This window comes from Epinephelus fuscoguttatus, linkage group LG15, assembly GCF_011397635.1.
Source record: "Epinephelus fuscoguttatus linkage group LG15, E.fuscoguttatus.final_Chr_v1".
Lineage (NCBI taxonomy): Eukaryota > Metazoa > Chordata > Actinopteri > Perciformes > Serranidae > Epinephelus > Epinephelus fuscoguttatus.
In genome coordinates, this window is record NC_064766.1 from 32,389,198 (window position 1) to 32,403,147 (window position 13,950).

At 42.0% G+C, this 13,950-nt stretch overlaps 1 protein-coding gene across 3 annotated transcripts in view; it reads right to left on the bottom strand.

Moving 5' to 3' along the window:
• Nucleotides 1–13,950, bottom strand: part of gpc5c (glypican 5c) — a 143,520-nt gene that overhangs the window by 17,319 nt on the left and 112,251 nt on the right. For all 3 annotated transcript variants that reach the window (XM_049598028.1, XM_049598027.1, XM_049598026.1), the window contains one exon: nt 6,682–6,823. In XM_049598028.1, coding sequence (XP_049453985.1) covers nt 6,682–6,823 — 142 coding nt within the window. The remainder of the gene's footprint in view (nt 1–6,681; nt 6,824–13,950) is intronic.

A 13,950-nucleotide genomic window follows, 5' to 3' on the forward strand; every position in this document is an offset into this window, starting at 1 on the left:
AAGCAAAACAATCATTGCCAATAGCTTCATGCTAATAGAGAGGTTTACCCACTGAAGTGCAGAGTGTGTGAGCAATGCCGGGGGTGTCTTCACTTTCTTAATGAGCTCACCAGTGTTCCTGACAGATGGTGTTTGTTACCAAAAGAGAATTGTACTTTCATGGCTGTGCGATTCACACTTTTCCGCAGCACATCCCTCCGGCTCAATCACAGGAAGTGTTTATCCATGCATTTACTTCTCCTCCTCCTCGGAGATGGATAACCTGCTCTCTCCTCTTTTTGTTTTTATGACTTCTCGCACCTTTGTCAGGCAGACTGCCTCAACAGCAGCACTAGCAGCACTAACAACACTATTCTGCAGTCCAATACAAAAGGTGTAGCAGTGGGAAAGCTTTTAAATCTCCCACGTTCCATCCGAAAATCCATTAAGATTTCACAAAAACTAAAAGCAAACTTTTAGCATATATTCACTTTCAGCATGAGAGAAACATAACATCCCTTCTCCTCGGTCTGTTTTTCCAGATTTGCACAAAGGGCCGGAACAGAAAAGACTGCGCCTACTCTGCCAGAGACTCAGACAAGGCTGCTGGACTCACGGCAGCAGACAGACAAATAAAGTACTGGTCTACCTTTTGATGCACAGACATTTGGAGTCTCCACTCTCTTCCTAATGGAGAGATAGTGGTCTAATGTGCCGCTGTGGGTCTTTTATAGATTAATACGTTAATGAGCTATCTACAAATGAATAACTCCTTTGGAGAGAGCAGCCATAAGTGTTCCCGGGCTAATACAGTTAATAAGCCATAGTCACGCCACAAAATGTACCACAGAAGAAGCTCTTATAGCTGCAGGGGAGAGAGATGATATGGTTCATTAAAGATACACTGATTTATTCTCCTGTTCATGGCTGCGGTCATGGCAGTTCGTACATGACTAGGCCTTGTTTAGTCGGCACACAAAGTACACTAACATGCCTCCGGGCAAGATGAGCAGGGTCTGAACCAAGATCAAACAGGCATGACATCATGCAATCAGACTGCACTCTCTTTTAGAAGAGGAGGGCTAATTGGAGTATGTGAAAAGAATGTTACTTTTCAAACTCTTGTCTTGTAGTTTTTATTGAGCTGGACAGTGTCAAACAGTAACATTGTGCTCAGTTTTAATATGGCTGCCTACAATCCTTTAGTTTAAACAACCACTGATCCTTGTTGTGCATGTAGCAGCATCTGTATCTGCATTCTTAAACATGCTCTCAGTGTGCAGGAGGCTGCAGGCATGCATCCTATCTTCTTAGTGAGACTTGCAGAAGTTCCATCACATCTGAATGATGATAGAGACAGTGAGTCTGTTCTCTGCAGATTAGCTCTGTTCATTAGCTTGGTAATAAAGTCTCTCTTAGCATAACAGCGGGCGGTCATGCCCCCTTTTAACATGGACCTTGGGAGCTCCGCCACAGCTACACAGAGGCAAACAAGTGCATAAATGGAAGGTAATAATTCCTTTAACAGCTGCCAAAGTTGAAGTTTGGATAATAGGACTGAGTATCACTTCAAAAAATACTATACCAGTACTAATGCAAGTACCCGTATACCAATACAGTACTTTATTCAATACCCATAATGTGGACGGCGTGGCACATAGTATAGCCATACTTTCAAATATTTCGGTGGCTTCTCAGCATGCTAAACTGCCAAATAGACTGCGCTCAACTTCACTACGTCAGACTGAAGGGGTGGTAGCTGCTGCTGCAGGAGTATGAGCAGCAGGTTATTAATGGGTTTTATGACAGAGTCGGGCCATTTCTGTGTCAGTGAAGTTTGCTGGGACAATTTAACAGCTTGGTGTCTGACGTTAGCCGCTGCGGTGTTAGATCTTGGCAACCTGAAAATAGGGTTGCAGCAGTATACTGTAAAACTATATACCATGGTATGAAAACTGACGGGTATAATACCATGTGCATCTGCTTATCCACAATATTGAAAAAGACTATGTACACATACTTCCACTGAAAAAATAAGTTTCAAGTGTCAATTAAAATGGAGTAAAAAACCCTTGTTATAATTCTTTTAAGGGTCATTGTCACCGATACTGCTACTTCTACTTCTACTACTACTACTGCTACAACTACTACTACTACTACTACTAGTAATAATAATAATAACTGTGTAATAATGCAGACCATGAAACTGCGATATTTAGCTAGTTGCATCATGAAATTCTCATACCACCGCAACCCTACCAGCCAGACATTAAACTGACCATCAAACAGGAGGAGAGCGGCTCCAGGGACAGCAGCAACAGAAAGTTACCTAATAGGGATTTGGTAAAGTCTTGGATTAGACCTCTGGCACAAGAAGGATCAAATTAAGGTACTGCTTGATTGTAAACTTTGGTCAATGCCTTAAAGGTATCGAGTACCAATTCCAAGCCCTATTGGGTAATCAATAACAGTTTAATCAATATTCATGAAGTCATAGGAGAATGACACACAGAAAATTAGTTTGTTTTTTTTAAGCCAACTTCCCCTGTAACATACCGTAAGCCCCATTAGGTCAATACTGCATTGAGATGCCAACTTTCAAAAGTTTAAAAATTCTAACAGTCAGAGAAAACCGTACACCTCAAACTGGTTACTTCAAAGGGCTTCACAGGGGAGTGCAGCACCTTACTGAAAAATGGAACTGAAGAATGATTACCATAGCCTTTTTTCCAACTGAAAGCTTTGGAAATTGCCAAATAGCAGAGCATACCCACAACTGAGTTCAAAAAGCAAGGTTTGGCTGGTTGAAATGAATGATGCGCCAAAACTGAACTGTACATGTGTCATAGCACAAGTCTTGGGATCAGTCTTCAGAGAAGCGGATGACTGTCTACAGTCAGTGTTGTCTGATACTAGGCCCCATGCTGTAATTTGTCGTTATAGATACCAATAGGCCAGTCACACCTTCCTAAAAAAATGATTTTGTTATTGGATGACAAATATTCTTTAGAAGGCTTAAAGACAGTTGCACAGGCGACAGGGCTCACCAGGATATGGATTTATACTTTAAGCACAGACTAATGGGTTTTGTTCTGAAAATCTCAGACAGTGGTTTGATTGATTATCCCCTGCTGTTGGGATACTGCTGCTGCTGTCAGAGCTCTAAGAAAGGCTGGCATGTTTTATCCACATCACAACAAGGAGCAGGGAAGAGAGGACCTGTTCAGAACTGTGTGTAACTAGGAATGTAATGGCTATTGATTGGTGTATTAGTTGCATTGTGGTGTAGATAGCCTTCTCGCCACCCTTTGGTAAAACTAGACCAGTAGTTTTAAGATGTGCTGATAAAAGCACAGTCAGAATAGATGCTGCAAATTACCCTAAGGGTGTCTCGGATTTTCAGTACAAATTTCATCCCAATCCAGTGAAAAATAATTGGTGAGGCTTAGAATGCAATCGCTAAAATGATTACATATAGCTCAGAGGGCCAAACTTCAAGAATTTATGACTAAAAAAGTGTTTAAGTAGAGCTATAGGATTTTGCAAGGTCCAATGAATTTAATAGAAGTTTTCACATGATTTTTTTCCCCCAGAAAATCCATGACACAACCTAGGAGGCCTAAGGTGAGTCGGTAAAGAGTGACCCAAAAGATAGAATGCCATTTAAATTATGTGGCAATAATAAATGATGCTGTGACCCAAGCAACTCAGAGGAGAAAAATGATTTGTTGGATGGTTGTGAGGAGACTGCTGAATGTCTTTTGAATCCTTTTCAAAGGCATTTTGGGGAATTTTTGCCTTTATTTTGATAACAGCAAGTGGAGAGGTGAAGGGGAAAGAAGAGACGATGTGTAACAAAGGTCCTTAGTCAAATTTGAAATGAGGTTGTTGTGAATACATGTTCTGAAAGAAGTATTTTTCTGCTGGAAAGATGGGTCTTTTCATAAAACTGGGCTGTCTGTGCAGTAGCAAGTCACAAATACATTTGAAATTGGTGCTACATGATGAGAGAAAACAGAGGAAAAGGGCTGTGACATTCGCTTCTGCTTGAAAGGTAGAAAACTACCAAAATGCACTGCACTGCACCAGACCAGACCAATAAATGCGCCAGTTGGATGGTAACATAATGTGAACTTAACTGTTTTGACATAGGAAACAATATGGTGGCCAACAGGTAACAAACAGTCAAACAGTGCACTAAAATACGTTTACAGAAACATTTCAGGCGAGAAATAAGCACTACAGTAACAGAATTTTGTTTTTTATTTGATCAGGCCTACTAAGTTTTACTGTTTGATCTGAGCTTGGTTTGTCAAGAAACAGCACCACAGCCAGCAAACTGATTTGAGCTGAGAGATGAACAGGGAGATCTGGGTGCTGGTAAGATAGAGGGAAGTTTTGCCACAGTTCTTTTGCACATACTGCCCACACTGTTTGATAGGGGACTGGTTGAAAATTGGCAAAGTAACCCTTTTAATATCTGGGCCCATTGTATTTTATTGTGTACTCATCATAAGGTACTTGTTCATGTATGTAATTAGCTCTCCATGCAAAATGGGCTTGTGAGCATCTTGTTGGACTGAGTAAACATGTTACACATGAAAACACTTCTGAATCAGCATCTGGCTTTTCTGCAGTCTTGCAGAAGAATTGGAGAAGCCAAAGAGGCTCCGTTAACTCCAGGGAGGATCTTATCACTGGGCCTGTCTTCATTGTGTTTGCCTGTCTGCTAGCTTAGATGTCTCTGTGTACAGTCTCCTGAAGGCCTATTCACCAGCCAAAAAAAATCTTGACTGTTATATCAAACTTGGCACCTGCTGGTGCTGAAGGGACGGTTTAGTGCATATTTGGTGCTCCATGTTCCTCTCTACGCACTCCATGCTAGTAAGACAATGCTTCACACCCAACTCCATTGTTTGACTGTGTAGGTGGAAAAATAACATGAAATTAGGGATGATTAACAAGAAGCTACTGCAGAAGATCAAATGATTCTCATCGAAGCCAACACAATCACCAACACCTCCTCACTGCCTTGTGTGTGTGTGTTTGTGTGTGTGTGCCCACTGACGCAAACTGGCTCATTGTCTAAGGCTCGGAGGATCCTCCTGTGCCACCACCTTTGCTGTAGCCTCGAGGAGACACAGTAGGCGAGGATGGCAGAGTGTGAAAATGTGTTTTAAAGTGAATTTCCCTTGCCATGTAGGAGGTGAATGAAAGAGTGACTTTGTGGCAATCATCTGAAAACAAGTCAAGGCTCATTGAGCAAGAGAAAAGAGAGAAAGGACTCTGTGTTGAGAGGCAGGTCTGTCCTTGGTTATACTGTATACTGCACAAAATCAGGTGATTGAGGGTAGAACACAAGAGATATTGTAAATCATCACAAAAGCCCTTTTTACAAAGAGATCCCATGATAGTGCTGCAACGAAGACCTTTCATTACTCAGGCTTTTTATACAGAAGCAAACAATGCAGGCATAATATTGCCCCGGTGTGTGAATCAACAGCATGCTGGTGTTATGGAAGCAAAAGAGGCATGACCTGTGAAACAACAGCACCAGCCTCTAGTATGACAAGTGCTGCAATCCATTGTAATCTGAACTTGGAAAAAACTACCTCCACCACAGAAAAATGCATTGGAACAGCCATTACAAGATACATACACACCACTTAGCAACACGGTGGGGCACACAGTGAACCGAGCACAATGACATTTTCTTCATGTATAATATTTTATGTAGTGTTTTTGTTGTGAAACGTGCTGTAACAACACTGTAGCTGCCGTTTCCATTAAGCGGATTTGTGCTTGATAGAAGTTTTTGCAAGCGCATGTATCTCTGTCTGTCTCCGACAGCGAAACAAACGCACACAACAACTTTATGCTATTGGCTGGGGTGGCTCACACTACTATGCTCAGCACACATTTACACAATTTCAAGCAGCTGTACATTATTTTATTAATGTGCAAAGACGAGCGAGACAGTTGACTTATTTTAAACTCTGTTTTCTTTGCTAATGGTGCTGTGGTAATCGATTTAAGTTTACTTTAGATGCTTATGAAGCTCACAGATCTGACCTACAAACATCAGTCTGCTGCAGGTGTCCACGTTTTCCCAAGAAGATGCACTGGGACATCTTTAGTTGTAAGATGGGAAGACCGAGTCAGAATTATCGACATCCAACTTGCAGTGGATTGCAGTGATATTACAAACACATCAGGCAGCTCTTTCTAACAATAACAGTGGCATGACATGGCAACATCATTAGCTGTCCCAGTTATATGACTGTTGATCTCAATCTCTGCTTGGAAGGTAAGGAGCTCCCCCGGACCTCACCATCTACCTACCGCTTTAAGTTAGCTGCTAACAGACGTTGATTCGGCGCTGTTACTACCTCTGCCAATTGAGAACAACTCTGTCCCTCCATTCAGCGATTGTACCTTTTACACAGAACAGCAAAGTGGAACCAGGTGCAACATTTGCACCTTAAACAGGCAAAGTAAAAGGGGCTAAAAATTGCTAGTGGCATCATGTGGCCAGTGAGTGGTAATAAAAGTATGGTTCTTACATGCAAGTGAAGCAAACTCCAACAAGATTGAGGCGTATTACGACAATATTGCATTTGGCAAAGGGAAAAGGAATAGAGGAAAGGGGGATTTGTGTGTAAATGTAAGTGTATGTGGAGGATGGCATGCATTATTACTTACAGGTCTGGTCTTGACCGTCTCCTGAGGCTTGACATCCATCTTCATCATCGCAGTCTGTGGTGCTGCCCTCCTCTATTTCCCCACTGCCCAGCTCATCCCAGGCCTCCATCTGGCCCAGTTTTGGAAACCTCTCCTGGGTCTCCTGAATAATAAAACACAGTAACACGAGGTTTAACACACACTGGTTTATGCAGAATACTATTTTGACTCCCACTTTAGTACAATACTAGTTGTCTAGACGTCAACAGTTACCATACAGAAGCTAAGTCTCTACACCACTACACCACTATACCATTACAAGTCCCTACTCACAGAGGTAACTGAAATGCTTATGTGGAATACATTTGCATAGAAAGTCACATATATTGCAACCAGAAAGCACAAGCGTGTTTCCCAGAGGAACATTAGGGTTTCCTCCAGTATGCCCCCTGTGTCCAGTCTCTTGCTCTGACATATCAGTCCCTGTAAATGTCAGCAAGGGCCCAGCAGATGAGAGATAGTATCATGGGGAAGAGAGGAGCAGTGTGGGTGGTGTACAGTGAGGGCCCTGGGTGGTAAGATGATGTGTTGCATTTAATTACAACCACATTTTAAGAGGAGCATTGATTACAAGCTTGAGAAAGAGCCCCCAAAACAAAAGGGAGTTTTATAACTCTACTATTTTCTTTAGACAGCAAAGTTTATATCCTGTGGATAAAGCTCAGTGTACTCCTCCATCCTGGTGTTCAGTTCATTTCTCTGTAAAGTTTAACATCACTGTTACAATAGCTTTTTTTTGTTGTTTGGTTTATTTGTATGGTGATCAGTATGTCAAACATCTACAACATCATCATTTGTATTTCACTTCACTCTTGCATCTAGCTGTAATCAACACCTGGACCTACAGAAGGCTTATCACTCCCTTCTATAACAGAGTTCTGCATGAAGACACTCTGAGCACTACTCCTTACAATGCTCCTCCCTCTCAGCACGGGGCCGACTAATTGGACCACCTGCTGATCCTTCCTGCTGTCCACCATCATCAAGGTGGTCTTTGTTCCATCACACACCCTGTCTGACAAGAAACGCTCCTGACACAACAACAAATGATCCTTTGGAGTAGGAGGGTAAGAAAGTGGTGTGAATACCAGATTTGTAAAACATGTGGAACTATAGACACACACAGGCTGTATATGCATACATGCTAGCACATGCACATGCACACACGCTATTAAACATTCATGAGAAAGCTGACAAGATCAATCCTGGTACGCCGCTGACCTTCATATGGAGGGAATAACCACTAAAGACATGTTGAGAGGTGGGTGGGAGGAATGGGAGTGGGGTTTGGGGTGTTGAGGGATGACTAATATCCTTGCCATTGACACCAGACGTTGCCTGTCACTCAACACACCTGACAGCAAAGGTGACCTTTAACCAGTTGTCTCCTGAGCCTTCAACACCCAAAGAAACGTTCCACGAAAGCAGACAGGCTTATGTATGCTGATTACTAGATGTATACTGACAATGCAAAGCTAAGTGTAAAGTACAAACCTGAAACAAGATTAATGGCCGTATCTTACATCCGGCACCAAGTGGCGCACAGCACAGTGCAATTGTCAGACCGACACAGTCGTCATTTTTAAAAGCCAGCGGCCAGGTTTCATAGGTAGCAAATGTACATGTGACCATTTTAAATGAGGTGTGATCAGGTGCATTGTTGGCATTGCTATTCTGAGGTGGCAGTAAGTGATTGCGCCACTGACCAACAAAAGCCTGGTGTACAGTCTGAATGGCAGAGTATTTTCCTGTAATTTAAAGGGCACATTATTTAGACAGTATAGATGCAGCCACACAGGCAGGTTCACAAAGCCTCTGCTCTGCTCGTTACAACACACAGGGACACGCGGATGGGTTGCAGGTGGGTGACATCATCAGTGAGGAAAAATATTAATTACATTCTCTGCAACGTGAACATAAAGAGCACTGCAGAGCGGCAGGGCTGCTGTTCAACTCACCATCAGGAGAGATGCTGTGCACATTTAAGCACAAGGAGCAGTGTAACTTCACTGATTATTCTAGAATCTAAAGTTTAGTCCTGTTTCCTTTGTCACATTTAACACTACGGTTTTTAATTTTGTTGCTTAAACAGGAGGAAACCACTTCCTAATCCAATTTACCAAATCTGCCATCTAAGCAGCAGTACACCAGATGCAGGTGCACCTGGCTTTTAAAGGGAATGGGACATGACATGCTGATTGGTTGAATTCATGTTAAGCCCAAAACACACCTATAATTAATAAAGAGACTAAATACAAACCCTTGAACTTCACTTTGCACCTCGATTAGGTGCGGTTTAACTACTGTAGCAAAAGTGGTTGACACGCCCAAAATGCACTTGTGCCATGCAATTAAAGGAGAAGTCCGGTATTTTGCACTTTGAGCCCCATTTCAGGGTTGTTTGTGATCAAATAGATTGGTTAAGACCAAAATTTTGATGATTGCTCCATTTCTGAGAATTTGGCTTTCTCCTGCCTGGCTTAACACTGCTGCCTATGGCCATGTGTGGTCCTGTCCTAAAACCACCCTAAACGTTTGTTTTCAAAGCCATGAAACTCACCCGAGTGGTCAGTGGTGTCCGTTGATGTTCTGACATAAAAATCGTAGCAAACTGTGGTTTCCATCCGTGTTGTCGCTATTCATCTGGATTGTGGAACTATGTTTTCAGCTGCCTCACACCTGTGTGTAAACGTCCGCTTGATCGTTTGTTTGACCCTGAAGTGTTATACACTCCAGCCCACTTGATGGCGATAATGATCCTTTACGTGGGTGTCGCCAACCGGCAGAAAACCATTGCAATGTAATGGGACACAGAGAAGAAGCAGGAGAAGAAGGTTGGCGTTGTGCTCAAAGGCATCGTACTGTGAAGGTTGTTTACAAGCGAGTAATTGCTCGTTGTTTAAACTTATTACAAAACTTTTACGTTCGTTCTCGTTCTTCCTCCAGGAGCACACACAGCACTGTCGAGCCGGCACTTTCGCTGAGCTAAAAGACTACAATGACTACAACCTTGTTGTCAACAATGCCCTTTCTGTTTCCAGTGGCGGATTATTGCCAACGGACATTGAGGCTTCTATAGAAAACCAATGGATTAGACAAAATGTCAAATAAATCATCACGGAAACCACAGTTTGCTACGATTTTTATGTCAGAACATCAACGAACACCACTGACCACTCGGTGAGTTTCATGGCTTTGAAAATGTTTAGGGTGGTTTTAGGACGGATTTACACATGGCCATAGGTCGCAGTGTTAAGCCAGGCAGGGGAAAGCCAAACTCTAAGAAAAGGAGCAATCGTCACAGTTTTGGTCCAAACCACTCTATTTCATCATAAACAACCCAGAAATGGGACTCAAAGTGCAAAATGCCGGACTTCCCCTTTAAGACCACACACTATTGGTTGTATGAATTAGCACTAAGAGTCTACAACTCTGCCAGACCTTTGAGCTAAATGTAAGGATCAGTGAGCTGACATGCTAATGTTTACCAGGAAACATGTTTACCATATTAATCATCTTACTTTAGCACACTAATGTTTGCTAAGTAGCACTAAAACCACAACGTGCAGCTGAGGCTGATGGGGTTGTCATTGGTTGATGACCAAATACCTGCAAACCTAAAGTGTTGGACAAATAAGAACATTGACCTGATTTAACCTACACTAAAGAAAAAGTCAAGGGAGCACTGAAGCCCTAAGAATACAATGTCTTGGGAACTCAAATATTTGAATGTGTGTCTGTATTTCATGACAATCCATCAAATATTTGGCACATTTCACACAAAACCAAAAATATCATATCTTGGTGGCACTAGAGGAGACGACAGGGAAACACCAAAGTCACATAGACTGATCCTCTGGGAACCAAGAATATTTGAATAGTTCACTGAAATTCATTGTTATTTTACTCGAGCCCTTCCTAACTTGGAAGAGAATTGTTTAAAAGAACAGATGTCCAGACAGTCAAGGCCCTAAACTGACAAGTAAAAATAATGAGGCAAATAATGAGGAACTCTCACAAAACTTAGCCAATGTTGACATATGAATGTTTGATTGTCAGCAGTAATTCCGAAGCAGCTCAACTGGCGTCAAAGTCATCAGAAGAGCAGTCATGAATATATTGGTATTCCTTCTGTCATTCCTACCAGAGCAGTGATTACTGTTGTCTGCAAGGGAGAGAGGCAGAGGAGACGAGACGGAGCCTGACACCAGCGGGTACTTTTGATATTGTAACTCATTACATCTGTCGTGTATTCCATTTTTACTAAATGTGAATATGCCCCCTCTCATTGTGGGCCTGAGTGAGTGAATTGAGCGCTACAGTGAAATGAGTCATGTACAACCATAAGGCAAGGCTTCATGAAACTGGAGTGGGCCCTTTAGTGGAAGCAGCTAGAACATATCACTTATGCTCACCGCAAAAATGAAAGCCACCGGCAATAGCTGGACGGCTCAGTTTTCATAGATGGACAGTTAGGTCTAAGAGGATAACTCAGAACAAATGTGAACAATATAACACAATGGTTACAGTAATGCATTTTATAGTTATGGATAGGCTCACGTTGCAACCTGTTGAGAGGCTCTTGTCTGTCCTCCTGTACTTGTTCCGCCTGTTTTCAGGCTGCAATGTGATATGCTGTATCAGCAGGAGAAACTTTGGTTAGGGGACTCATAGCTTATGAGAGACAGACTAAAAATCCTATCATAAAACAGATAGCTGTGGTCCTTGATTATGATTGGTTGGGCCGCAATCGAAGCCATTGTAAAATACTCTATAAACACGCAGCTGTGACTGCATGACAACAGTATTACTGCGCCAATTAACCGTTGTGTCAAAGTGTCAAATTTTGTTGTGAATTTGGATTTGCTGGGTGGGCTAAGTGTGGATAAGTGGTTGAAAGAGATGGACAGGATAGAGGAGGAAGATTAAAAAGAAAGGAGGCATGCTGAAATTAATGAGAAAGAAATTGATGAGCTGGAAAAGTCAAGAAACAAAGCTGGGACCGCTAAATAGACGATGTCGTCCCTTTGCCGTTGGGAGTAGAGAAGAATTTTGCAGAGAAAGATGTGACAGAACACCCCACCATTAGGCATTAACGGAGGAAGACTTTCAGAAGATCAAGCACTCTCTGAATCCAAACGCACCTGAGGGTCTTGTCAACAAAGTCTGGTCCGATGTGCAGCTGCGTATTAGATGCAGAGCTACAGATGGCAACCACCAACTGAAGCCTAAATTATTCATCATGCGCCCTATTGAGAATGGTCAGAAATACGCAACGCTGTCATTCAATGAATGCACCACAAAACAAAAATGCTAGCAAAAGAAACAAAGAGAGCCTACGGAGCCTACGGGCACTTCACTGGAGAAATACCTGATGGTGCCACCGCCCATTCCACCTGCCTTTTATCTTCATCCAAAGTGGACAAACTCGAGCAGACTTTCTATGGTAAGCTAACGACGTAACTTTAAGTTTGCTAGAGCACATGAGGGTAAACTTCTTTGGCTTCATGTTGCTACAGATTTATAAAGCAGGTGGCACTTTCCACTGTGCCTGCATGCTGCTTGGCAACCATTCTGCTGAATGACTGCTTGTGGAAAAATAATTTTGTATTATGATAGATTATTATATTTTTTGCTGCTGTGTGTTTATTTTATGAAACACTGGGATCAAAGTGTACAGATGACCCCGGCTCAAGGCCACAGCTAAAGCCCATGAAAAGGTCTATGGTTGACCTCCAAATTGGACCAAGTACAACAATGTGCTTACTGACTTATATCGCTGACAATAAAATGTCGATGTATTTACATGGTAAATAAATGGAATTTTATCTTTAAAACACATTTAAACACGCTATCGGATACCAGATACCACCCCCGCAGGTACTGTTAAATGGTCCATCTGAGAGCGGGGGTCTGATGCATGTTGCCGAGAACTCAGAAGCATGCTATCTTGTTGGAAAGGGGGGCAAATAATGCTCCATAGTTACGCTAAATTTTGGCGAGGGATAAAGGAACATTGACTTTTTTCAAAATTATTTCTGCGTACTGGGGTCGTTAAACAGTCTTGTTTTTACATGATTTGGGTATAACTGGTGAGCTGACAGCCATACCATATAGTATGTGGCACTGGTCATTCTTTTACTCTTTCTGGATACTATTCTGTTGCTGTGAATTACAGGAAAAGTACATTGATTTATGCACAAAAAAAGTTAACTAGAATTTAAGTATCTATCCAGTAAATCAATTCAAATTTTTTAGCACAAGCCTGCAAAGGAAAGATAAGTGATAATGGAAGACAGACAGCAAGAGAGAGAGAGAAGAACTTCCTATGTTTTGGACTGCAACCATGATAAACCCATTAACCTTTTTTATTATGTAAAGCCACTAAATAAATTCAATGCACATTCCATGAGTTTATGTGGAAATGCTCCGCTGAACAGCACAATGCTGTGTACCAACACCATCCAGATAACCATTTGGGTATTAAGCTAATAACCGTACCGTTCAGGGGACGTTTAACACAATGCTGCTTGGCCCAGCTGTCCTGAAAGCATGTTAATTAGAGAAGGAATCAATTAAGGCGTCGTCACTGTGGAAACCACGGTCGGGCTGTTGTAGAACTGTCGGTTGGCTGCCGTCCAATGCAGTTTGTTGGTTTGTTTTGAATGTGTCAGGACTGCAAAACTGCCAGGCTTTTCTGTTATTTCTTTCTGTTCAAATTGGTCATTTCTAAAGTAACACTCAGGGAACTTAATTGTGCTATCCCAACAGCATAGTAAAGAAGCTAATTTGTCCTAGGAGCTACAGGAAAAGAGATACAAAATATTCCAATATGAGTTCTTAAAGACTGCTGAATGCATAATATGCAGTGAATATTCTCTCTCTCTCCCTATCTGCTTTCTGATTGACTGTTGCTGCACTGAGGACCAGCTCTGGGTTTCAATGAGAGTCTTAAGCAGTTTCTCAAATTGCCTTTTTTTCCCCAAGTTTTCTATCTTCTTCAGAGTAGACACAGAACACACATTATATGCTTAGCTGTGCAAGTTAATTTCAAGTGCAAATAATAATGGAACTATGAAAATAATATTTCCTAGCTTCAAATAACTCAGGACCCACAGATGAATACTGTGTGTTGAACACAACAAAGGATGGTCTATTTATGTCCCCCAAAAAACCAACAACCTTTCAAAGCCCCATCCTCCTGATCCGTCACACAGTACCGTATGGTAA